Consider the following 27,762-nt stretch of genomic DNA (forward strand, 5'->3'; position numbering starts at 1 on the left):
AAAATATTTTATTTTAATTAATCTACAAAGGCATCATCATAGCAACGGTTGAGTAGACATAGTATAATACTTTCCAAATCAAGTACATGTATAGACCGATGAATATAATGTTAGCGTAATAGAACATCTTTTGTTTCCTATAACCTAACGCTGTATTTTTCAATCCATCTTTAATGATGAACCTGTAACAAAAATATCTTTTAATTTTACTAACCCATACTGAAATAATTAATAAAGAGGAAACACTGTTGTTTCTTATGCTCCGAAACTACTGAAGCAATTTGAAAAATATTTTCACTGTTGGAAAGCTACACTCTTCTCGAATAACATAGGCTATATTTTATTCCGGTACGGGCAGTAGTTCTCACGGGATGCGGGTGAAACCGCGGTAAATCAGCTAGTTCTAAATAATAATAATGGTGTCCTAGCCGATTGTCGACCGCAGTGGCTTTCCTCTTATCAGGCGATCAGCACATATTATAGTGCACGCACATTTGCTTAAACACAGGTGCACTCACTATTCCTTCACTCTCATAGCTTAATCGGACGGCAATCCGACACGACCGGACAGAGATCAGGCGCATGACCGACATTAACGTGCTCTCCGATGCACGGGTGTATTAATCACCAACTTCCAGACTCCTGGCTGCTTTGTGAAAGTTTCTAAACCCCACAAAGCTAGTTCATCCCGGGAATTGAACCCGATCTCGTGCACAGCAGTCGCTATACGACCATAAAAGCTATTTCGGTCCGACCCGGGACTTGAACCCGAGACCTCATGCACAGACAACTAGATGATGATGTATGATACCCACCTTCTTAGCCCAAGACACATGGCTTGCATAAATTCTTTCAATTTAACTGTCTCCATGTTACAATTGTATATGATTTTATCTTCTGGAGACATTCTCTTGACCATGGCCATTAAATTGTCGTCTCTAAAGTTCCATTCGTTCGATAAAAAGTATCTGTATACTTTGGTCAGCTTGTATGCTCTTGAGTATACTTTTACTAGTCTGAAAATATAAAGATGAACAAGATTAGAAGTTATTTATTGAAAGTAGGCTGAACTTTTTGAAGGTCAAGTTTACAAAAGACAGCCCCCAAAACGCCCGCCCTTCACCACTTTCGATGTGTTTTTGCTGGGAAGAAGAAGTAAGGAATAATTAACTATTTATGTTATACACATCTACATATAGATCCTACTATCCTACTTATTTACATGACCTAAAAATAAACTTATTTATAATACAACTAAAAATAATTACAAAATGGCATCAAAAACTGGGAGTGTACCCAAGGGATTAGAAGGGATGATACGGAACCTTTCAGACTCGAGTCCAATCCCTACTAATATTATAAATGTGAAAGTAACTCTGTCTGTCTGCCTGTCTATTACGCTTTCACGTCTAAACCACTGAACTGATATTAATAAATTTTGGTACAGACATAGAGTTGACCTTGAGAAAGAACATAGGATAGTTTTTATCCTGGACTTTTGAAGAATTCTCTTGGAAACGCGATATAACCGAACTGTACGCTGGCTAAGCCGCGGGCGGAAGCTAGTTTAAAAAAAATGTTATCTTACTCCGGAGCCCCTTTGGGCCTGACTCCTAGAAGATCCACAATAGTATCCAGGAAGTATCCTGGCAGGTAATGCAGAAGCCACGTCAAGATCCAGTACAGCAGACGATTATTCGTCTCCAGAAGATAAGCGTACCAGAGAAGACGAGGAGTTGAGATACGGTGGAACTCATCAGTACGAATGATGTCACCCATTTGTTCTGAAAAAGATAAACAGTTTTGTAAACCTACCGTATCTAATGGGTAAAACGGGACCCTACTATTCTCTTGTAAGAAGATTAGCCATCTACGCAGGACATATTATAGTACACAATGTGTGATATTACTTTTAACCTTTATTTACAAAAATAACGTGACTTGTTTACTAACTATGCCATTGTAAGACCAACTATGCAATAGAACTAATTAATTTAAAATATATTTATCCTATTTTAATACAATTTAATCATAGATTCATTATAAAATACAAATATTAACGAATTTAAAAGGTTATCGTACGATGTGACGTCACTTGTTTGCCACAGTCTATAAAAGCTGCCGCTCCGCCGTTCTCGGCACAGTCTCCACTTCTGACTCTCGTCGTGTACGGACGTGTCGCTCTGCGCTCGCCCGTTTACGACTTTTGTCTTTGTTACGCCCGACGTAACGCTCACCGTAGTCGCTCTGCCGACTACAAATATATCAATCTAAAGCTGCTTTTTTCAAAGCGGCGGACGATTATCCTGTTTCTAAAACGTTTGTGTCAAGTAAATTCAGTTGACCCCTTCTGGGTAAAAGCCACAGTTTCGTGGTTCTCGGTTGAAACCATACGGTGACAACGAAGCCGAGAGGGTGTTGACCCAATCACACCCGCCGAACCCCTTCAGGGCAAGGCAGTCAATTGGACGGGAGCTCGGATTTCGGCCTTGGGGGATCTCCTAGTCGTGCCTTGCATCTGGTTTGCTTTCACAGCTACACACCTGGTGTCGGTTGGGTATCTCTATACCCTTCGCACTAGACTGGCTAGGGCCCGTTCGCACAATAAGACTGGCGAACGGTTTACAAGCTTAGGGCTCACCAATAGGTACTCACCTCCCTGCCTATACCCGGCAGGAGGGTTACACATCCCGGGCCCATCCACCCGGGAGATAGGAGATAGGTTGTTAGGTTTTATAATTAGGCCCCCACCTTTAGCTCGGTAGCCCTCTTCCCTCACGGGAAAATGACTACCGAAGTAATAAAGTTCTTCTTTGAGGTCCTCCTCAAGGACCAAGACATCGTCGCCAAATATGGCGACATTATTAGTAACCTTGATATCAAGGACCCGCGCCTAGCGCGCTATTGTGTTATAGGTAACTGCTCAACAAAGGAGGCCGGCGCAGCTGTGCCGCGCCCCATTGTCGAGCCTATAATTGTCTCTTCGGGGAAAACCGCCGCATTAGCGGAAACGGTAATCCCAATACAATGGTCGATGCCCAGCTGCACTCGACCATTGTTTCTAATCCCATTGTCTCACAGACAATGGAAATAACTCAGGCGAGTGCACCTGCGTCAAACGTCGACGCCGAATGCATGGACACCTCGTCCTCTCGCTCTGCCTCACCCGTCCCAGAGGATGCTCAACCCTCCGAGCCCTCCGACTCCTCTTCCTCCGATGACGACTTCACCGTCGTACTGGGAGGTAAGAGGAAAAAGAACAACAATAATGACAAGGCGCGCAAGACCATCGCCCTTGCCGCATCTCCTCTCCCTAGCCCGCCCGCTGTGTCTACAGCATCCCCCGCCCCGTCACCCTCGACCTCGCAGGTCGCTTCCTCCCAAGGTGCCGCTAAGCCCAAAAGCGCACCAAAAAACAAACCTCCGCCGCCTGTATACTTACAGGACAAGGCAAAATGGACCGAAGTGTCCAAGCTGTGTGTTGATCGTAAGATCAACTACAGATCGGCCTCCAATACCGGCAACGGTATAAAAATCGTCCTCCCTACGTCAGACGACTATAGGGAGATAACTAAAGCGCTAAGAGCGAGGAACATTTCGTTCCACACATACTCCCTCCCCGAGGAAAAACCTCTCCGGGTCGTCATTACCCGTATTCCGAAGGAAATCCCTTCGGATGACATTTTAAGTGACCTTAAGTCACAAAACATCCCTGCGACGCAAGTCCATAGGATGCACCGCGCCCGCAGCGGCCACGCCTTCGACATGGTGCTCGTAGTATGCGAGCCGTGTCCCTCTAAAATCCACCCGATTTTTAACATCAAATCGGTGTGTAATTTAACCGGCATCTCAATCGAGAAGCCAAATAGATCTGGCATTGTATCCCAATGCCACCGTTGCCAACTGTGGGGTCACTCACAGCGCAACTGTTTCGCCCAGCCTAGGTGCGTGAAATGCCTAGGCCAACACGGCACCTCCGACTGCCCGCGACCCAAGGACCGCACTCTGTGCACCGAGCCTCCGAGCTGTGTACTCTGCGGCGCCTCAGGTCATCCCGCCAACTACCGCGGCTGCCCAAAGGCCCCAAAACGTCTCCCTGCTGGCCAAGCGTGCAAACGCCCGCCAGCTAAGGGAAAGCCCATCAGCGAGGCTACCTACCGCTCAACTTCCCGAGCGTCTCAGCCCACAACGGCCCTCCCCATGGAACCCTCTCAACCATCAGAGAGCCTGAGCCAACTCAGCCTCGCGTCCCTCCCGTCCTTCCCTCCGCGCCCTCCGCGCCCTCCGCGGCTCCTATAGCCGCCAAGCCCGCGCAAGCGCAAGCGATCGCGCCTTCTTCTAGCCCAGTATCAGCGCTCAGTTCTATGAACGTTATACTGAGCACGTTCAGTGTATTTACGAGCGACAGAGCTCAACAACTTTCGAGGGAGATAGTCGCCAGCAATGGCGACCTTATCAAACTCTACTCCGTTATGCAGGAGTATTCAGACGTCGCCCAGGCAGTTCAAAACCTGCCTCACTTTAGGAAATAGAAATGGATAATACATCCAAAATTAAACCCCATTCCCTTAGGCTTGGCTATTATAATGCCAACGGTATTCTCGGCCAACGCGACGAGATTTCCGCCTTCCTACAATCCCATAAGATAGACATTCTTCTCGTACAAGAGACCTTCCTAAAGCCGCGTGTACGCGGCCCTAATATAGCTAACTATAAGTTAATTAGAAATGACAGGATCACACGCCACAAAGGCGGCACGCTTATCTATTATAAAGATCGCTACATTGTGTAGAGATCACTCCCCGACTTAAGCTGCATTGAAGCCTCGATCTGTCGACTAGCCATGTCCCACCACCAGTCGATAACTCTCGTATCGGCCTACTGCCCTCCCACGTCCTCATCCTTTCAATCCTACGACCCGATCCTTTCACGAACGATCTCAGAGCCTTACTAGGCCTGAGCGACTCTGTAATAATAGCAGGCGATCTAAACGCCAAACATCCCGCCTGGAATAGCAACACTACTTCTCCAAGAGGCAGGTTGCTATTCAATCAGTGTGAATCCTCAACTTCGATGTCATCGCTCCGATGCATCCCACTCACTTTCCTAATATAGTCGACCACCTTCCCGACGTTCTCGATGTAGCTCTCTCAAGAACGTAAACTTACGTTTACATTCGATCGAGGTACTACACGAGCTCACCTCCGACCACAGACCGGTTCTTGTGGAACTAGCCTCGCGCTCAGGCCCACTCGACCCGGATCGCCCTCCTCCCACCCAGATTGTCACGGACTGGAGAATGCTAAGCGAAAGCTTGAAATCCTCCTCCGCCCAGTTAGAATCAATTCCCGATGAAATCAACTCAGTCGCTGACATGACGGGCGCGATCGGCTCGTTCACCGAGCACGTACAATCCACCGTGGACAAGTGTTCACGTAGAGTTGAAGCGACGAGCTTTCATCGCTTCAAGCTCCCGGATGACGTGCGTGCTCTGGTGACCGAGAAGAACGCGGCTGTCCGTGCCTACAGTACTTTTCCCTGCGACGCTAACAAGTCTCACATGCGTAACTTACAGCGTGCTGTAAAGGAACGCCTTGCTGAGATGCGTGAAACGCGCTGGGACAAGACGCTGAGCGAACTGGAGCCGACTCATCAAGCCTTCTGGCAGCTTCAAAGGAAACTCAAATCCGATGAAGTAGCTTCCACCCCGCCGATCAAACGCCCCGACAATTCCATCGCCTTCGAGGACGATGAAAAAGCGGAATGTCTGGCCGACAGCCTCGAGGCTCAATGCTCGCCTAGTACCCAACCGGTCGACCCGGCTCACCTACTAAAGGTCGAAGCCGAGGTCGAGCGCAGATCCTCCCTACCACCGCAAGAAGACCCCGACGATCCCCTGCCTCCCGTCACTCCAGACGAAGTGGCAGAGATCATCAAACGTCTCAAACCCCGTAAAGCTCCGGGCCCAGATAGAATAACCAATAAAGTGTTCAAAATCCTACCCGCTTCCCTCGTAATGCTCATGACCGCGATCTTCAATTGCGCCATGACCCATAACCTGTTCCCACAGGCATGGAAAGAGGCAACCGTAATCGGTATTCCCAAACCCGGTAAACCAAAATCAGACCCGTCCAGCTATCGCCCTATCAGTTTACTCAATGTGTTCGGCAAGATCTACGAGATACTTATCTATAAGCGTCTCAAAGATTACGTCGAAGCAAAGAGTCTTATTCCATTAGAACAATTTGGTTTTCGAACCCATCACTCTTGTGTCCAACAAGTCCACCGCATCGTGGAAGGTGTGAGCCACGGATTCCAACGTGGCCTACTCACCGGTACGATTCTCTTCGATATAGCAAAGGCATTCGACAAAGTCTGGCACAAAGGCTTGATTTACAAGCTTTACCAACTCGGTGTCCCAGACCGTCTCGTCGTCATCTTACGAGACTTTTGTCGAATCGCACCTTTCGCTATCGCATAGACGGCACTCTTTCTTCGGCCCACCCTATAAAGCTGGCGTCCCACAAGGCTCGGTACTCTCCCCCATCCTCTTCACGCTATACACTAGCGATATTCCTAAGAACAAGCATGTTCAATTAGCCCTATTCGCCGACGACACGGCAATCTACTGCTCAGGCCGCAGCCCAGCCGCCATAGTGAGGCATCTCCAAGCCTATTGCAACACCCTAGGTGTCTGGACTAGGCTATGGAGAATCGAACTCCACCCCGACAAAAGCCAGGCCATACTCTTTTCGAGCCCCGCCGTAGGCTTCCTCCCGCGCCCCCGTCAGTCACCATGTTTGGTAGGCCGATTCCTTGGAAGGAGCATGCCAAATATCTAGGTGTAATCTTAGACCAGCGCCTCTCATTCGCCGAGCACATACGTAAGGTGCGCTCTAGAGCAGCCTTTGTGTACGGCAGATTGCACTTCTTGCTCAATTCAAAGAGCAAATTATCTCTTAAATCCAAGTTACGCCTCTACGGATCGTGCATACGCCCCGTCATGATGTATGCTTGCCCTGTGTTTGCACAGGCAAGCCATCGCCTCCTTCACAGAATGCAAGCCCTTCAAAACCGTGCCTTACGGAAAATCACAGGAGCTCCCTATTATGTTCGAAATGAGATTCTTCATGTCGACTTAAAATCCCTACCATCCGCCAGTATATGAAGCGTGCCGCCATACGGTACTTCGAACGCGCTGAGAAACACGATAACTCACTTATCGTGTCAGCCAGTAATTACACTCCCTCCCGCATCAGTAGGATTCGCCGCCCTAGGCATGCCCTTCTAGAACCTGACGATGAGATAACTGTCCTCCAAGAGAGTAGTAAACTCACTAGCACCCTATACAAACACAAACCGCGTTCGTACAAACCTCGCCGCCGAGGTCCGCCGCGACGTCCCTTTCTCTGTCCTCCCGACCCTTGCTCATCGAGCCAGCCCGCGAGCTGAGCCAGTAGCTTTAAATTCCCCATTTAATAATAATGATCATATGATCCAGCCTGTCCCTTTGCTGCCTCCCCAGCGACGCCCTAAGCCGAGGTCCGACCCCACAGGGGGTACCCTTAGCGCAGTCGCTTAGTTTATAAGTTGTTTTACGCCCCTGGCTGGAGGCCTTAAATTCTAGGCATCCACAGGGAAAAGTCCGGTTAAGCAGTACACGGCCTCCTAGGCTGAACTGCGAGATGCCATACCAAAAAAAAGTTCTCGGCACATTCGATCCCGAGCCGTCGCACCGAGCGGACCTAAGTTAAGTATATTTTTTGAACTTATTGTGATTATGTTATAATTATTGTTTTGGAATAATATGTTGGAAATTATTTTTGATATTTTAATATAATGTGTATACTTCAGTTTTTAATAAACATTGTTACTAAAATAATTCTGTGATATTTATGAAGTAAACCTAAAAATCCTAAATGTGTAATTTTCTTTACAAATGAATAACCCAATTAATTAGATTTAATTACCCCAATATTTTAAATAAATTCTTTATTCCTTAGTATGTCTGTTATTTTTAAATCTTCATATTATATTTATCTATTACAGGAGTGTATCAATCACCAACTTCCAGGCTCCTGGCTGCTTTGTGAAAGTCTTCTACAACCTACAAAGCGATTTCGGCCCGATCCGAAATGAGACCTCGTGCTCAGCAGCCGCACTTGCGACAGCTCGACCAACGAGGCAGATAATAATAATGATAAATTCTCGTTATGACATCTCAGGTCGTCATATTGTTCTCCATGGCTTCAGATCATACTTCATCATCATCATCATCATCATCTCAGCCATAGGACGTCCACTGCTGAACATAGGCCTCCCCCTTAGATCTCCACAGATACCTGTTGGAGGCGACCTGCATCCAGCGTCTTTCGGCGACCTTTATAACGTCGTCTGTCCACCTTGTTGATCAGATCATACTTACTCCAACTGAATCCATATTGCGAAGTAGAGACAGTATATATGGGCACATCTCCTCGCCACATTTGACGGTTCTGTACGGAATCCCACCCGGCAGCAATGATGGCGTTGTTCACGTAGTCTATTGGTGCGTAAGAGAGGTTTCTCTCTCTGTCCACTAGCATCACGTGGATGACTCCTAGACCTATTCCTAGGAGGAACTGGAGATGAAGTTGGGTTATTAGAATTATCATAGGGGTAAGTTTGTATATTATGTAGTATAACTTCACGATCTCAGTGGCGTGCACTTGGAGAGGCCTATGTCCAGCAGTGGATTACGATAGGCTGATGATGATGATGATGATGATGATGTAGTATATCTTCTGGTCTTGTGGTCATGTATATTATGTGGATGTATAAATGATTTTTTCTCGTAATAACTACTGGATGAATTTTGATGAAACTTTTGAAGAATCAAAACATAACAAAGAACTTTCGAAGCATAGAAATTAGTTTTAGAACATAGGGAAAATTATGTACTATTGTCAAGTATGATATTATATTAGTATAATATTCGCAGCCATTTAAGTTTTCCTCTGTAGAGCATACTCGTAGATTTCTCACACAGGTAAGGTTTCTACATGCAAACAAACTTTCAGGTTTATTATAATAGTACCATATAATATTATTTCAAGTGTATACATACCCCTACTGGATTAGACATGACTGTCTGGTTGTCTATCCAACCCGGAGACGGCTCTAAGTAAGAACTGCATACTGAAATAAATAAGCCATTTTTGATAAAACTATTTACACCTGCTTATGGCTAACTGTATGGTCAGACTTGATAGTTTATTTGAATCGAATAGCCTCCCGTAATAACTATTGATTTATTAATGCTCAATCCTTCTCCATGGGAGAAGAGGCCTGTGCCCAGCAGTGGGACGATAAAAAGGCTGTAACAACAGTAATAACTATTGAACCGATTAAAAAATCTTTCACCGTTAGAAAGCTACATTATCTGTGAGCAACATGGGTCATATTTTATCCCGGTACGGGCAGTAGTTCCTACGGGACGCGGGTGAAACCGCGGTAAAACGGCTAGTAGTATTATAAAGCTGAAGAGTTTGCACCCACTAATATCAAGAATTACCAACGCCGCACTATGGGACCAAACCGTATTTTCCATCTCAAAAATGGTTGAGATAAAGGTCGTGTTACTGAAACTGTTTTGATTGTTTTACAATCATTAATAATAGAACTATCCGAAACCGAAGCAAAAAAAAATAAAAAAAATGTTTTACTTGCATAAAATTACATGCAAACTTCATACTTTGAAAATTTCATATCAACTAAACTACTCGTTATAGAAGTTCAACTTGAGATATTTTCTATGTCTTTCAAGGAAATATATTAGTATTATACATTTTTGAATAGCTTAAGATCTCTTATTTACGATTCCGTTATGTTTTTATGACTTATATTTTTTTCTGTTTTTTTATTTAATTTTTAAACGTCATAAGGAAATTTTACGTCTTTCTAATTTTCAAGTGGAGGTTTTGTTGTTATCGGTGTCTCCCGGTGTCGAGTTAATGACATTTTAAGATACCTTACTTATTCAGCGTTACAGGGAAATAAAAAAAACCTGCGTCATTACTGCGCCATTTCGAGCTAGAAGCCGAAATATCGAAAAAAATATTTTTTATCATGCTATTTTTTTTTTGCAGTGAACATTCTAACCACATGTACATATGATAAAAATCATGTTGCATAGTTTTTTTTTATCTAAGTGAGAACTATTCTTATCATTTTTCTCATTGGGTTTTCACAAGTTACTAAAACTAGGGTCCTATAAATACTCGGGTTTTCAGCATGTTCATCAATGTGTACGAATATTTTCTTTGTGTGACTAACTGCAATATAATAAAATTAAAAATGAGTGAATTCGTTTGTTTTCGACGCGATATATATGCTCAGATAATAAGCGGGAAAAGTACTTCAAATATTGAAAAATATTTGTTGGACAATTTTAATTTATCAACAGATATGACAATGGTTATGCAAAGTATCAAATAAAATTTAATTACGACTTGTTCTAAAGTGGTCTGCATCGACTCCAGAGAATAAGAAGATTAAAGAAAAAGAGAAGTACGTTCAAACTCGTTTCCGAAAATTGCTTGGCTTAAACATTGATAAACCTCGTCAAGGTTCTGGAAATAGCAGTGACGGAAATACGGCCAGGAGATTTTTCCAAAACTATCAATGTCTACAGAAACCTTGTAATCGGAATTTTCTGTAGTAAGTTAAGTTTGGTGACTATGCGCTGGGAACAGCACAGTTATACTATATGCCATCTTCAGTCACAAAATTCTTATACATGGTATCAAAATAATAGAACATTTTGCAGTTTTATTAATAGTTCAATTATCGGAAGATGCTCAAGACGCGTAATAAAGACTATTAGAAATATCGGTTCAATCACACGCTAGGAAGTGTTCCAGGTCTGCCACAATGGAAGACTTTCTGCACATGTTGTTCTATACTTCTGACCCCTATATATCTAGCTTAAACTGAACCAGTACTATGATACCAAAATAACTACTTCACGAAGCTAAAGGGCTTTTAATATTGGCAAGTGATGAGAAATTTCATGTTTTTTTTTTGCTTAAAATTATGCCATAATCTTTTTATTAACTTCTTAATATTTTTTTTTGTAATGTAACGTAAGCAAATAATTCATTATAACGATTTCATTTAATTTTTGTATGAAAAATTTCTAAATTTTATATTTGACTTTTTTTTCCGTAATAAATCTATTATTTAAAGATGCAGCGATTTATTTATCTAAAAGCATAACTTTTCAGACGTACATACACAAAATTTCAATGCAAAATATCGAGAAACAAAAAAGTTACAGAATTTTGAGATGAAACGCACAGGTTCGTCCCATAGTGCGCCGGTCCGACTTGAAAAAATATTTCAGTGAGCTATCCTCTAATCATAAACCAAAAGATAGACAGGTTATAGAAATCCACCTTCAACCTACTTCCAAACAATTTTCATCCTTACCTACGGGTGGTTTGACCACACACACGGGAAGCTCTCCACCATATGATCTGACCAGCTCCTCAGCAATAGCCTTTGTAAACGTGTAGGTGTTTGGCCAGTCCTTCACTAGGCTGCAACAAAAAACATCCAAATTGAGGACCCCCTTTTTGGGAAGTCTGCTAAATTCCTTTTTAGGCTACCCACTGTCCCACATCTAATAGGTGACCGACCGTTTTTAGGAGAAAAATAGAACACACTGATAATAGTTAGAGTCCTACGAAAAGTCGGTTCGAAAATTCTAGTCAGATCGTCCTACAAAATGTCGGTCCGATTATCTGACCTACAAAAGCCTGACATGGGTAGCCTTTGTCAAATGTATTTAAAATGGTAGGTCAGTAAAGAGCAAATTTTTGATGTATGTAGAAGAAAAGGACGACCACAGAAATCATGGATGTATTGATTGTCAAAAGAAAATGTTACTTGTAAAATGATGCCCGATCACAAGGTATGGAAGAAAAATAAAAATTGTAAGAAGAAGCTTTTAACAAAATCACTTCATCCTAATCAGATGATTCGTTAAAGAGCTACAGTGCCATAAGCCTGTCAAACTTATAACACCCCTTTTTTGATGGGAAATCATCAATTGAAGGGGTCATTTCCCTCTGTGGATTAGCAGCGCAAGGGAGTGTCAGACTTGTATTGACTAAACCCCATCATGTTCCTTCTTAAGCCTTTCAAGTACCAGGGCCGCGTTAACTCTTTCGTACTAAGTTATCCCGCAGCCCGGGCAGAACTTATAACAACCCTCTTTTTACTAAACGGTTAAAGAACATTAAATTTACTTACGCAGGAGTAATATCATTAATTCTGTCCACGTCCATACTCTCGATCATATTAAGAAAGATGTCCGGGGCTACTGGGCTGGGGTAAAACTTCTCTTCCACATCAGTTTCAATCCTACTCGCTGTAGCGTGAGCAAATGCTGTGGACACGTGGTTCAAGAGCCTGTGAAGTGACAACAAAAAATATTACAACCAAATAATCCCTTGACCGTGACTGTGTTTCGGATGGCGTGTCAAACTGGACGTCCTGGCTGTCATTGAACATCCTTGGCAGTCGTTACGGGTAGTCAGAACCCAGAAAGTCTGACACCAGTCTAACCAAGGGGTATTGGGTTGCCCGGGTAACTAAGCTGAGGAGGTCAGATTATAGGCAGTAGTAGTGCTCCCTGTAAAACACTGGTACTCAGTCGAAAAAACCTTGTTTCGAAAAACGCTCGGGAGATGATGAATGATCCCGTGACCCAAAGTCTGGCTTCTATTTAGCACAATAATTGATCATGGCAATGGTGCCAGCCTTTTGGGTACATTACCCAGTGACAGCGATGAGGACCAATAAAAGAAGCCTTCAAATCAAGCAAACAAAGTACAAACTTACTTGAGGTTCTTACAACGCTTGCCAAGTTCTATAACCTCCCTTGTTCCTCTGACGTTGATAATGCCGGCATTTTGGAGTGGCTCATCAAAGTTCACCGTTGCAGCCATGTGGAATATCACGTTCACCTGGAATCAAGAACAGAAACCGGTCAAGTGTTAAATTTTTTAAATTAGCAAAAACATCACGTTTGTTGTATGGGAGTTCCCCAAAATATTTATAGTATAGTTTTCAGTATTTGTTGTTATAGTGGCAACAGAAATACATCATGAATGAAAATTTCAACTCTCTAACTATCACAGTTCATGAGATACAGCCTGGTGACGGACGGACGGACGGACAGAGGAGATAAAACAACAGGGTCCCGTTTGACCCTTTGGGTAGTGGGTACGGAACCCTAAAAAAGTATTTAAATATTATTAAACAAAAAAGTTATTTGTGATTTTTTACACAGTCTGTCTAGGTATATTTCTAAATCCTAACTCTCCTACTGCAGGCTTGCTGGTAGAGTGTTCATTAGAAATGATCGGTACCTTTGTACTATTTATGTTACTTCTCGTCTAATAAAAAAAATATGAATGCCATCAGCTTTTCACTGTCTCACTGCGGGACGTGGTCGTGGACTAAGTAATAAATGACGGCGCCACCGTCGATGTGTCAACCGTCCATCTGTCAACGGTGGACCTTATATAAAGCGGCGCGCGCGCACGACTCGGGTCATTCGTTCGCCGACCGTTGCCGAGTGCACACCTCCCACAAATTCGTGATAAATAATTGTAGTGACTAATATTGTGCTAATTGGTTTATTCCAATTGATATTGAAGCTGACCCCAACATACTTGGGAAAAAGCTAGGCAGATGATTGAATTTACCTCGTCAGCCATTTCCGAGTACACCTTTTCATCGATGCCAAGTCCAAGCTCTGCTACGTCGCCTTCTACCGGAACTATTCTGTCAACGAAGTCTGGTTTCTTGCTGCGTATAGTATCATATAACTGAAAAGAAATATAATTATCATCAACTATAATTAGGGTTGGACCACATCTGGCAGCACGGAATCGCCTTTTTCCGTCGCCCTTTCTCTTTCTGTCGCTTAGAACTGCCAATAGCTAGACCGAGACAGAAAACATAATGCGATCCTCGAGGTGACCGACAAAATGCGACGGTCGGCAGGGAGCTTCCGGAACGCTGAAGCGCGCGATAGCATAATATGCTAACGCATCCTTTCACCAGTTCACAGTATCAGTTTGACCAGTTCGCAGTATGCATACTGCAGCACGTGGTAACACAGGAGGAACAAATGCGATTCCGTGCTGCCAGATGTGGTCCAACCCTTATTCAGATGCTTCTTTCAAACCTTGACAATATTTATGTTATCCTAGCTGTTTCTCACGGTTTGAAGAAACTGCTTCTCGTACCCGAATAAAATGTCATCCATAGTCATTCTATAGGCTTTCATGACAAAATAATGGGCTATCGAAAAGAGGAATATTTTTGTCACAAGCGTTTAGCGACTCTCATCTCATCTCAGTCATCTTCGCAGGAATTAGTGCATCAGTTCCTGAGATTTACGCGTTCGCTTCAGCTATATGCTATTAATACAATTTTATTGTTTCCTTACCGGATCCTTGAATATATAAGTCATTCTTTCCTGTATAGTTTTCCCTCGTTTCGGCCGAAGTAATAAGTATATCTTCTTGATTTCACATGATCTGCAACATATCATAAATATTATTTAGATTTGATTAAGGTACATATAAGTAAGTGCTTGTAAAGCACTGGTACTCAGCTGAATCCGGTTAGACTGGAAGCCGACCCCGACATATTTGGGAAAAGTCTCGGGAGATGATGATGATGATGAGATTTAAAGTATATTGCAAAGCAAGTTCGGCAGTTGGTACGAGTATCAATAGGTATTGTTCTTGTCTAGGTAACTGAGTTGAGGAGTTCAGGTAGGCAGACATTCGTTTAGACGGAAAGCCGATCCCTACACAATAGGGTATTACATGCATTTTTGAAATATATCTTAAATAAATTCTTTAGTCTTAATATATCTCTAAAAAATTGAAAATATTTTTTTTCTCACGTTATGTACATACGAATATAAATTAATTGTTTTATCATAATTTCAAATTTCGCGCGTATTTCGCGAAAACGCGGCACACAACGGACGCCATGATTGTTTTTTGGTCATGACGTCATTACGTTAGTAAACAAACTACAGCTGTCAGTAATACATATTTTGATATGTATTGAAAATTTTAATAATGAGTAATTATGCTCCGTATCGTTGGTGTGTTGTTTCTGAATGTGAGAACACTAGTGTAAAAACACCAGACAAATTATGGATTCAGGTACCAGTGGATATAAATTTGTTTGACACTTTTGTTTACTACCGTAATGACGTCATTAGCATGGCGGCGACATTTCGTAGTGTTCAAAGACAGATAAAAAAACCTAAAAACTTTAAACTGCAATAAAAATATATTTATGTACCTTACGAAGTGAAACTAACATTTCCCGATTGCTTTTCCTCTAAACAATCATTGTAATACACTTTTAATTTTTTTCTCATCTAGACTAAAATACCCTATTGGGAAACGTTGTAAACCTTGTCGGGTTATGAAATTCGGATCTTCTAGTCTTGTTGTAACCTATCTGTAAATATCCCTCACCTGAAGAGTTTCTCTATAAGATGCTTGCCAAGGAAGCCGGAGCCGCCTGTCACGAACACGGTGGCGCCGCAGTAGAACTGCTGCACGGCCGAGTTACCACGGTCTGTTAACTCGTTTATGGGTTTCAGCTGCTCCAAAAGCTTCAGTTCTATCTCTCTGGCGTGGTCCATGGCTGTGGATTACAGAATTTTTATTTGTTTTAATAAATATCAGTAATTTTGCTTCTTAAAGATGAATAATTACTTTTTGTGTATCCCTAATGAAATTAAGCGGTATTCTAATTAAATTAGACTTAATTACTTATATATGCAATGTTCGCAATTGTATTTAAATCGTAACATCTACGATACCGTATGCCGATTAGTAGGTAAAAGCACAATTCACCGGTGTGAGGCTCTGTGACGCACACAAATGTATCTCGTGGTCTACTCACTCTAGCGAACAGTAACACATTGCGTGCGAACATTTCTAAAATGTCCGCGAAACCACAACCTTTGTTCGCGAACATTATGCTAGCAGTGGACTCAATTGAAGTGGACACAATTTGTTCGCGAATAAATAAAAGAAAATATATGTGAAGAGAATTGAGAATTTTAGTGAATCTTGTCAGTATGACTCCTTTGACGCACTCTTTTGTCATTCTGCGTCATCATTAATGTTTATTTTGAAAACTTGCTTGTTGATTTCAATTTGACAAGAAAGTTCGATTCGTAGTCAACATACTTTGTTTGTATGCATATAATTAATTATGCTATTGCATAGTACATCATCAATGTATACACCTTCATATTTTAGGGCACTCTGACAGAGCAGCCCGTAGTCTGGAAGTTGGTGATTGATACATTTGCGCATCGGAGAACACGTAAGGGCCAGGCCACAACAGTGCGTTGCGGCGTCGCATCGCAAAAACAACATTGCACAGCTATGCGATTAATATGATATGCGTCGTTGATTTTTGCGATGCGACGCCGCAACGCACTGTTGTGGCCTGGCCCTAAATGTCGGTCCTGCGCCTGTTCTCTCTCCGGCCATGTCGGATTGCCGTTCCATCGCGCTATGAGAGTGAAGGTATAGAGAGTGCACATGTGTCTGTGCAAATGCTTGTGCACTATAACATGTCCTGCGCAGCTGGCTGATTTTACAGTGGCCGCCATTATCGACAATCGGTCTGGCTGGATACTATTATTTAGTTTTTTTACTTAATATTGTAAATTAAAAGTAGACGGTACAAATTGAGGACGCATGTTTTATTAATGAGTAAGATTAATTGTAATTTCTAATGAAGTGTCGCACGTTCTGTTAGAATCAAAGCGGTTCAAGGGTGATGACAATATGAAGAGTAATGTTAATTTATTAGCTTTTGTTGTACTTGTAGATGACATAATGTGAAATGCGCAAGTTGTTACAGCTTTGATTTTCTTTCTGTCAAGTCATTCTGATATTCTCATTGTCAACTGAAACTCAAAGCCAGTAAGTCTGACCAACCAGTCTTACCAGTCTTATTGGTTGACCTGGGTAGCTGGGTTGAGGAGGTCAGATAGGCAGTCGCTTTTTGTAAAAAACTGGTTCTCAGAAAAACTGGAGAAAGAGAAAGGTGAAGCAGATGATAATCATGAAAATATACATGAATCAACCAACCAAAGGACGACAGTTTAGTCTGCAGTGTGTAGGGACTGTATACAAGATGAATTTTATGATTTTCAGTTCCTTCAATTAATTACAAAAAACAAATGACCGTGCAATTCCAAGTTTTCAATCAAACCGAAATTCTGATACAATCAAGATGTCAACATGAAAAGTTTTTCTATATTTTTATCGTTTTTTATTTTTTTATGTGAGTGTTTTTAACTTAGGTAAAAAGTTATTTTAGTAGATGAAATAAAAACAGCCCTTGCGAATGCTACTCAGTAGCAGTCGTTGTTACAATTCCACGTCAGAGGCCGTCAGGCGGATTTGAGAAAACTCTGACACTAGGGCTTGTTAAGTGATTAAACCTGCAGTTCACTCGATAAGAAAAGGATAAAGTAAAGCGGTGCCAAGGAGTATTTTACATAGATGATTCATAGTTTATGTGAAGTGTTAATTATTTACGTTTTTAATTACAGTAAATAACGTACTCACACATGATGAAAGCCAAAATACTACTTATCAAAACACCACTGACAATGCGATATTTGAATCTTCCACAATATTGTAAGTATGGAAACAAACAATCACTGTCTTTGGAACATCTTTGGCAGTCTTTACGGGTAGTAAGAAGCCAGTAAATTTGACAAGCAGTCTTACTAATGGGTACTGGATTGCTTGATAGATAGGCTCGTCAGATAGGCAGTCGTTCCTTGCTAAGCAGTGGTACTCAGCTGCATCTGGTTAGGTTAGGTTACGTTAGGTGAAAAGACTAGGCAGATTATGAGAAACTTTCAATCGCCTTTAGAAGTGCAAATGGTTATGGACACGTGATGAGGTGTGAAACGCATGCTGCAAAGACTGTTAAGTATGAATGTGGAAGGATAGAGAGGCAGAGGTAGACCGAGGAAAGATGGATGGATTGCCTGAAAGATGACATGAATAAGAAGGCAATGGATGTTAGAATGAGGGCTGACAGAGACTAATGGAAGCGGAAAACAGAGTTACTTCTATTAAACTCTGCAGTTAGCGACAAGTTGGTCTTGATTAGGTATATACTAAGCATATAAATTAAGGGTCAGCCCTTCGACCTCTTGAGCAACTCCTTATGATAATAAAAAGTATTGCAACATATGTTTTTCAAATATCAAAGCAGAGAACAATAGGTAGGAAACTGAAAATGATGAAAATTATTAGTTCAATTGTTTTTTTTTTTTGATACAGTAAAGACTGATTATTATGAGCATTGTCAAAATCACGGAAGAGAAAGAATATATTACATATATAAATTAGCTTTTAGCCGCGGTTTCACCCGCCCCGAGATAACTACTCCCATAGCCAGATGGTGGCAAAAACTATCCTATGTCCTTCTCCCGAGTCTAAGCTACCTTCCCTCTAATGTTGAACGACTCAGCCATTCATGCGTGATGTCGTGACAAAGGGATTATATATTTGTGTCAAATATGTAGTCGTATTTAACAAAAATAGTAACACAAACATAAACCAAGGGTTGTCCGGGTAACTGGGTTGAGGAGGTCAGATAGGCAGTCGCTCCTTGTAAAGCACTGGTACTCAGCTACATCCGGTTAGACTGGAAGCCAACCCCAACATAATTGGGTAAAGGCTCGGGAGATGATGAGTAACACAAAATATAAACAATTGAACAGCCAGGAAAAAAACTTAAATAATATGTTAATAACTTTATATCTCCATTTCAGTGCCCTTGATACAGTACGACCTGAGAAAATTATCCTCGGAATTATTGATGCCACACCAACGACTCTTGATTTGGCAGCTAACAATGCAACCATATTATTATATACAAATACATCTCTTTTGAGAAACAATGAAACTTATGGTGTGAATGATACGTAAGTAGATTAAGTATTTACTACACAAGATAGAGTAGTACAATCTCTGCTGGGCCTGCGAGATTAGAACGAAAGAGTTACCGCGGCGCTGGTACATAAAGGCCATCATGCGGAAGAAAATAGCATCGGTAGTAGCGAGAACCAGAGCCAGTGACAACAGCATTCTGGAAACAGTGGCCGAGAGGGTGTTTTCCCCTTTGTTGAGACATTTTGTGGAGAGGATGGCCGCTTGAAAATCTTGTGTTTCATCCTCTGTACAAGATAACTCAAATTCTGTTTTTGTTATTTTTAATTTTGTATGTACTAACACTAGATATAAGGTATATATGTTAATGCTACTAACATTATGGATTTTTTGTTATCCGATTTTTGAAAATAAATAAATAAATTAATTAATTAAAGGGCTTAAGAAGGAACATGATGGGTTTTAGTCAGTGAGAGTCTGACACTCCTTCACCGCTGCACCCACAGCGGGAGGGCTCATTTGATGATGGCACTGAAAGCGACACATAAAATTCCTCAAAACACAGCTAAAACGACCTATTCAAAGTCAAAAACGTTGATTGAAACTAGGCAAAAACTCCTTTCATCACTTCCTAGTGTTCTGGCTGGGAAGAAGAAACGGTGAAGAACAAACTTCCCAGCAACACAGCTGTCTATTACAATTTAATGATGATATTTTTATTTGACTTGTTATGTATAAATTCTGGTTCTTCAAACCCAACAGACAGACATGTGTTGCTGGGGAGTTTGTTGCGCCACTTCTTCTTCCCAGCAAAAACACATAGGAAGTGGTGACGGGCGGGCGTTTTGGGGGCTGTCTTTTGTTTATGATGTTCGAAAAGTGTTGCCATTTGATTTATCAGCCTAATTTGAATAAACGTTTTTGAGTTTGAGTTAATTATATTAATTCTTTACTTAACAGCCGTCGTCAAAACTACAAAGACAAGAAAGCCGTGGAAGCTATGAAAGATAAAGCTGTTAAGAAAAAGTTGGCGCCAGAAAAAGAATTAGGTCTTGGTGAACCCTACTGGCCTCAGGGAGACTGGGTATTCTTGAGGTAAGTTGTACAGTAGACTGCACATCAGTGGTAACTGTCTTGCACCTTAACTCAATAGTAATAAGAACGATTTTCCTGTAAAACTGTTAGGTACCACTGACCTGAAGTTGACTGTACACACATTGGTCCAGGCCGATTGTCGGCTACGACACTTGTCCTTAAGAATATCAGCCAGCTCAGCAGGACTTAAAGTTCAGCAAGAGCATTTTCGCAGACACAGGTGCACTCTCTATTCCTTCACTCTCATAGCCCAGACAATCCGACACGGCCGGAGAGAGATCAGACTCAGGACGGGCATTTATGTGCCCTTCGATGCATGGATGTAGCACAATTTGCTCTCTTTCAAACTCCGGTCTGCTTCGTGAAAGTTTCCTAATTCTGAATTGAACCTGAGACACAGAACACAGTAGTCGTGCTATGCGACAACTAGAGCAACGAAGACCTGTATGAGACCAGTACAGCAGGCTCTTCAGGACAATTGTCCTCGATATAAAATAACCTGAAATATTAATGGGGAACTTTGGATTACAGGACGATGTTTCCGACCACAACCGTCAAAAGTGAGTAATAACCGGTAACGCGATTAAATTAGCTTCAGTTTTAACTATTTATTTAAAAAAAATCTTGGAATCTTAAATTTGGCTCCAAAAATTGTTGTATATCGTCATCAAAATACACTAAGTTACATCTCTGTACTAAAAATCTAAAGATTTTTTTTTTTGCTTTTGTACCCGTTGAGAAGGAATTTGAAGAGCAGGTGGGAACAAGCTCATGGGACGCAGGTGAAATCGCAGTTCTTCAAAAAAAGAATTGAAGAAAAACTTGATTTCAGATTATCGCGGAACTACCACCAACCCCATGGGACGAACATGTGATAGGATTTGTAATCATTATTATGAACAGTAAGTACTTACATCTTCATCAGCCTTTTTATTGTCCCACTGCAGCACGTCGATTCTAATAAAATTCAGACAACAACTCGCACACTCGCACTCGCAACTTCTCACTTCACATTCGGTTCAAAACGTTCTAAAAGTCATCTCATACTTTATCTGTCAAAATCTCGAGTTTAATTTAGTTCAACTCGCAAACACGCTCGCAAGAGTAGCGCTAGTGTAGTAACTCACGGCGGATTCAGATGCGAAGTTTTGAGTGAAGTCTTATAGAATCACACTGCAGGGCTTAGGTTTCACATTATACAAAGAAGGAATGAGCGTTAACCATACATAATAAATACATAATAAATAAATATATTGGGACACCTTTTTCACACACGGTCGTTAACCCCATGGTAAGTTATTGATTAACTTGTGTTATAAGTGCAACAACTGATATACTACGTAGGTAGACACATATTAAAAAACTAACTTCTGCCAGCGGTTTCACCCGCATCCCGTGAGAACTACTTCCCGTACCGGGATAAAAATAGCCTATAGCCTTCCTCGATAAATGGGCTATCTAACACTAAAAGAAATTTTCAAATCGGACTAGTAGTTCCTGAGATTAGCGCGTTCAAACAAACAAACTCTTCAGCTTTATAATATTAGTATAGATACATATTATAACACCCAGATGTCATTGCTTGATTGATTGGTCAAAAATATTGAAAAAGTTTTTAAAATGCATGTAACCTGCGCATGTGCCTCAACGTGCGCAAGCTACTTGCACCGAGAAGACTTTATTTAATGAAAAGAACCGATTATATTACCCCTTTTTTATCAGGTACGGAAAAATTTGTGCTCATCGTTACAATACGAAAAAGTGGAAAAATGAATATAGGAATTTTACTAACCTGTGTGACTTAGATCACGTCAACTGTAATGACACACAAATCAGTAAGTATGGTCAATAAAACTTATAATTATCGGCACGAATCTTGAGCGCTGACCTTCACCTGAGCAGAAGTAATTTATTTTGTCCCTTTTGTGGTATGAAGTGAGGCGCGGGAGCGGGCTAAAGCGGTGATTGGCCCGCAGCGCATCGCGTCATAGCCGTCACTCGGGATTGGTTCTTTGCTAATAAATCACTTCTGCGCAGATGAGATGAGGTCAGCTCTCAAGATTCGTGGCGATGATTCTACTTACAGGGGCTTGATCCTGCTAAGTTAATAATGTGACAATTTGATTTCAATTCACTCTCAATAGGAGCTTTAACCTTAGCGGGCATTCTGCTACTAATTTAAGACCAAGTAATCCAATGACATTTCATTGGTTTGCTATTGGTCTGTCATTTGATCTATAGGGTAGTCTGTTTAAGCAAACATACCTATCATTTGTATTCAAAGGTTACCTTAACTTTAGTGTTTTACATAAATATTCATATTTTATGAAGGGTAACGAACATGCACCTTCGTAAAGGTTAAAAAATAGGCTTATTCGTTACTTCTTTGTTATCGAAATAATTACGTGTTTACTCAAAAACAGTATGTTTACAATGGTCAATACACGTAAATATTAAAATTAACGAAGTTATATTTTAAGTTTACACATTAAGAATTAACGATTCCGGCCACAGCGGCTGTTCTCATATAAGGAGATCAGCCAGCTGCGCAGGACTTAATAATATTAAAGTGCACAAGCATTGGCTTGGACACAGGTGCACTCACTATTCCTTCACTCACATAGCGCGATACGACGACAATCCGACACCACCGGGAGATATCTCCGATGCACGGGTGTACCAATCACCAACTTGCAGACTAAATGCTGCTTTGTGAAAGTTTCAAAAATAACATTACTATAGATGGATAAATATATAATTTCCTTTTTGATTAATTGTCTGTCTTTTTATTTGCAGAGCCGAGTAAGTATATTATTCATTAGTAACTTTCTTAGTAAAATGATTAGTAAGACATCCCTTACGCTATTTTCAAACTGATCTGATGATGGAGCCGGAAGATAGGAACTGGTACTTCATGATGGAACATAGTATGATACTTAGCTGTATTTGGACTTGGAAGAAAAGTCTTGTAATGAACTTAGATCATATCACGTTTTTAAGTGCAATTATAAAAGCGTGTTTTTTAAGCTAGTAGTTTTCCCGTGGTTTTACTCGCGTCCTGTGGAAGCTACTGCTCGTGTTTGTATAAAATATAGCCTATGTTACTCGAGAATATAAGTATGTATACATAAGTTCCTAGCAGTGAAAGAATTTTTCAAATCGGTGCAATTGTTTCGGAGCCTTAGGGGTAAAAACAAAAAAGGTTTCCCATGATGTCCTCCTAGCCGATTATCGGCTACGGCGGCTGTTCTCATGTAAGGAGATTAGCCAACAACGCAGGACATATTATAGTGCACGAGCATTTGCGCAGACACAGGTGCACTCCCTATTCCTTCACTCTCATAAGCCGATGGGACGGCAATCCGACACGACCGGAAAGAGATCAGGCGCAGGACCGACATTTACGTGCTCTCCGATGCACGGGTGAATCAATCACCAGCTTCCTGGCACCGGGCTGCTTTGTGAAAGTCTTCTAAAACCCACAAAGCGATTTCGGCCCGACTCGGGAATATGGGGATATGGTGTGTCGTACCTAATCACATAAAATCTATCACATTTACTTTATGATATTCTATGGCGAATTGTAAAAAAAATAACATAATCCATTCGTTGGCTTAGCCACAGGAGTCATTTTTCGTAATAACTGACTCCTATATGGTGTTCTAATTTTCGCACATTTTTATTCTATTTTCGAAAATATATATTTTTTATTTTTGCTTACTTTTCTTTGTGTTAATCGACATATATTAACCAGTATATTAACGCATTTCTTTTAATGTGATTAGGTACGACACACCCGATATTACAGAGGCACGGATTAATATATTACCGTTCACAGGTTGGCATCTGCTACACAGAGGGGACTGCGAAGAATTGAAAGAGATGGTCTTGCTACCACGAGGGAACCCTAAGACTATATTAGCCAGAGCCAAGAAATGGGCCCCATACACATACATACCAAAATTCCAACCAAAGAGACCGATTAAATTAAAATAGATATTTCAATTTCACTCGCTTTTTTTTTAACGACGTCAAAAATCATCAAATGACCCCTCCCGCTGTGGGTTAGCAGCGGTGAGGGAGTGTCAGACTCTTACTGACTAAAAACCGTCGTGTTCCGTCGTAGGCCTTTTATGTACCAGGGCTGCGGTATCTCTTTCGAACAACCCGCAGCCCCGGCAGGCAACTCGCTTTTGTTTTACTGAATCACTACATAGTATATTACAAAGTCGCTTTTTCTGTCTCTATATCCCTATGTCCCTTTGTACGCTTAAATCTTCAAAACTACGCAACCGATTTTCATGCGGTTTTTTTTATCGAGTAGAGTGTTTCAAGAGGTAGGTTCATATGTATAATAACATCCATTAAATAGTGGGTCAAAAATATATATTTTTTAAAGATGCTTTATGCAAATTTTTTAAACAAGGAGATGAGAATATTAAGAAGAACGTGTGGTGTTACGCGAATGGATACATGGAGTGAAGAATGAGTATATCGGGTGTGTCGTTCATAATCACATTAAATTAAATGCGTTAATATAAATTATTAGGTTAATATATGTCGATTAACACAAAGATAAAAGAAAAATACGTAAAAATAAAAAAATGATTTTTTCAAACAAAGTAAATGGAATAAAAATGTGCAAAAATTAGAACACCATATAAAAGTCAGTCATTACAAACAACTGAAATTCTCCCTTGAAAACTGACAGCTGTCAACTGATCAAAACATACGATACTCCTAACTTTATCTCTGCTTTACACATGATGTTGTAAATTATAAAAACGAAAAATGACTCCTGTGGCTAAACCACTGAATGGATTAGGTTATTTTTTTTACAATTCGCCATAGAATATCATAAAGTATATGTGATATGATTTAATGTGGTTGTGAACGACACACCCGATATAAAAGTTTGGAAGTGACTGGTGGAAATCGGCTGTCGTGGTACGGGCATGTGATATTATGTGGAAAGTAATGAGTATACAGGAGGGGACAACCGGAAAAACGATGGATGAATTATGTGATAGTCGACATGGCTAATTAAGAACAACATAAGAAAAAAAAATTTGCTCACCTGACAGTATTATCCCTTGCCACTAACTTAAATTAAAATTGAACTTATAACAGTCACCACTAAATGTTAAAAATTAACGGTTTTAAACACAAATTTGTGTTAATTACACAACAAAGGTAAATTGGAGACTGATTCAAATTAACAAGTTTGGTTATATTTAAATACTTCGACTTTATAATTGAGATAATTGAATCAAGAAAAAAATTTGACCGTACACTATTTGATGCAAAATGCTATTGAAAATATATGAGAACAAATTAACGAATACATTGTATTATGTAGTCTTGTTAACTACTTTATATCACGGCTTCACTCGCCCATAAAAGAGGCTACTGAACTGATTTGGGACACAAAGAAAGATAGCAGAGAAGCCATAAGGAAGGCAGGTCAAGCGCCTTCTTGAAGTTTATCAGTTGTGTTAGCACCCATAACACAAGTTAATTAATAACTTACCATGGGGCTAACCGACCGTGTGTGAAAAGGTATCCCGACATTATAAATGCGACTTTCAGAGAGCACGTTTCAAACAAACAGACTTGTCAGCTTTATACATATAAGTGTAAGTATATGATACATTTACCTTGTAACATAGAATTAAATAACTTACATTGTTTCTTTTGTCTGTACATAATTAATATTTTACACTTGCTGTTCCACACGGTTTCACGCCTAGAGGGATTTACTTCATGTACTTTATGCTGTCCTGGTACATGGTGAAGTGAAGAAAAGTGTCGACACTTGAGTATTGGTATGCTCTATAACTCGTTGGTCTAGCTGTCGTAAGCACGGCTGCTGACCACGAGGTCTCGAGTTCAATTCCCGGGTCTGGCCGAAACCGCTTACGATTTGGAAGTTTTCACAAAGCAGCCCGGAGCCAGAAAAGTGATTGATACACCCGTGCATCGGAGAGCACGTTAATGTCGGTCCTGCGCCTGATCTCTCTCCGATGGTGTCGGATTGTCGTCCCATCGCGCTATGAGAGTGAAGGAATAGTGAGTGCACTTATGACCAAACAAATGCTTGTGCACTATAATATGTCCTGCGCAGCTGGCTGATCTCCTTATATGAGAACAGCCGCCGTAGCCGATAAGCGGCTAGGAATGGTTTGGATGCATACAGTAAGTTGGTTTTTGAATAATCACTCCCGTCCCGAGGAAACTTCTTCCCGTACCCGGATAAAATATAGCCCATGTTCAGCGCAGAGAGTGTAGCATCCTTTCAGTAAAAGAATAATTAAAATCGTTTCAGTAGCTCCGGAGCTTATTCGATGCAAACAAACACACATACAAACAAAGAAATAAAAAAGTCCTCTTTATTAAAAACATTCATTATATAAATTAATGTGATTAATATAAATTAGTATTTTACAAATACTTACTTATGTTTTTTTTTTTACTTATGTTAATAAAATTGTATGCAAAGCTATCGACTTTCAAGTTATTTGCATGCATCCAATGTCATTATCATTTGCCTAGCCTTTTCCCAAATCAGTATAACCAGATACAGCTACGTACCAGTGTTTTATAAGGAGCGATTGCCTATCTGACCTCCTTAACCCAGTTACCCGGGCCCCCACGATATCCCTAGGTAAAGATTGGTTGGCCGACTTACCGGCTTCTGACCAAAGATTTTCAAATGACAGCCGGCACCTACCAGTTTAGGGTTAATTTTTTCAAAACCAATGAATTATTCCGTGTGAGACCACTATAACAAAAACTGTGAATTATCCTTATATTAGAATTAACATTTATTAATTAGAGGTAGGTATATTAGTCTAATTTTATGCTACGCTAATTTAAACACACAAAAAACGGTCATGCGCGATTCGGACCGGTGCGGACGCACTGTATACAATTTTTTATATCAAACAATGTTTAAGGTTCTTCCAACCTATAGACAGACATGTGTTGAAGTGGTGAAGAGCGGTTGTTTTGGGGGCTGTCTTTTGTAAACTTGACCTTCAAAAAGTGCTGATTTTCAGCCTACATACTTTGAATACATGTTTTTTTGTCTTTATCTTATCCTGTTTAATAAAAGTTTGTTTAAGTATAAGGAAACCGATTCTTTTCTATGTCCGCCTATTAATAATAATGGAGTCCAAGGCTGATTTCGACTACGGCGGCTGTTTTCATATAAGGAGATCAGCCAGCTGCGCAGGACATATTATAGTGCACGAGCATTTGCTTGGACACAGGTGCACTCACTATGGCTTCACTCTCATAACCCGATGGGACAGCAATCCGACACGACCGGAGATCAGGCGCAGGACCGACGTTAACGTGCTCTCCGATGCATGGGTGTATCAATCACCAACTTCCATACTCCGGGCTGCTTTGTGAAAGTTTCTAAAAACCCACAAAGCAAAGTCCATATTATATCTGTTCCGCGTGATGCGTGTGTAAAAGTTAATTGTAAATAGATATTAACATACAATTGCATAGGTAATGTATTACTTATCATTCCGACTTCTGACGTACATACTGACGTACCTATTGAACTTGTAATATTAGTTGCTGATTCACTATGGTCTAGATTTTATGTAAGAGGTAATTTTCTATTTTTATACTTGAG

The 27,762-nt window shown here is 40.9% G+C and overlaps 2 protein-coding genes across 2 annotated transcripts; one reads left to right on the forward strand and one right to left on the reverse strand.

Moving 5' to 3' along the window:
• LOC110381862 (fatty acyl-CoA reductase wat) lies at positions 1-25,408 on the reverse strand. The gene is made up of 12 exons (XM_064042571.1): positions 25,192-25,408; positions 15,558-15,729; positions 14,504-14,594; positions 13,755-13,877; positions 12,886-13,010; positions 12,295-12,453; positions 11,470-11,579; positions 9,107-9,177; positions 8,426-8,621; positions 1,589-1,784; positions 816-1,016; positions 1-182 (listed from the first exon to the last, which is right to left on the reverse strand). The coding sequence occupies exons 2-12, from the start codon at positions 15,725-15,727 to the stop codon at positions 23-25; spliced, it is 1,602 nt and encodes a 533-aa protein (XP_063898641.1). The 5' UTR covers positions 15,728-15,729; positions 25,192-25,408; the 3' UTR covers positions 1-22.
• On the forward strand, positions 17,333-20,225 carry LOC135119071 (uncharacterized). The gene is made up of 4 exons (XM_064042580.1): positions 17,333-17,391; positions 17,663-17,750; positions 18,902-19,054; positions 19,980-20,225. The coding sequence occupies exons 1-4, from the start codon at positions 17,349-17,351 to the stop codon at positions 20,116-20,118; spliced, it is 423 nt and encodes a 140-aa protein (XP_063898650.1). The 5' UTR covers positions 17,333-17,348; the 3' UTR covers positions 20,119-20,225.
• Positions 25,409-27,762: the final 2,354 nt, after the last annotated feature.

This window comes from Helicoverpa armigera, chromosome 29 (assembly GCF_030705265.1).
Source record: "Helicoverpa armigera isolate CAAS_96S chromosome 29, ASM3070526v1, whole genome shotgun sequence".
NCBI lineage: Eukaryota > Metazoa > Arthropoda > Insecta > Lepidoptera > Noctuidae > Helicoverpa > Helicoverpa armigera.

Coding starts and splice junctions, on each gene's coding strand:
- LOC110381862 (XM_064042571.1), bottom strand. CDS start 15,727: ATGGACCACGCCAGAGAGATAGAACTGAAGCTTTTGGAGCAGCTGAAA. Junction 9,178..11,469: donor TGTGGTCAAACCACCCGTAG/GTAAGGATGAAA, acceptor TATTTATTTCAG/TATGCAGTTCTTACTTAGAG. Junction 183..815: donor ATGTGTCTTGGGCTAAGAAG/GTGGGTATCATA, acceptor TTTTTGTTACAG/GTTCATCATTAAAGATGGAT.
- LOC135119071 (XM_064042580.1), top strand. CDS start 17,349: ATGAAAAGTTTTTCTATATTTTTATCGTTTTTTATTTTTTTAT. Junction 17,751..18,901: donor TTTGAATCTTCCACAATATT/GTAAGTATGGAA, acceptor TCTCCATTTCAG/TGCCCTTGATACAGTACGAC. Junction 19,055..19,979: donor ACTTATGGTGTGAATGATAC/GTAAGTAGATTA, acceptor TTTACTTAACAG/CCGTCGTCAAAACTACAAAG.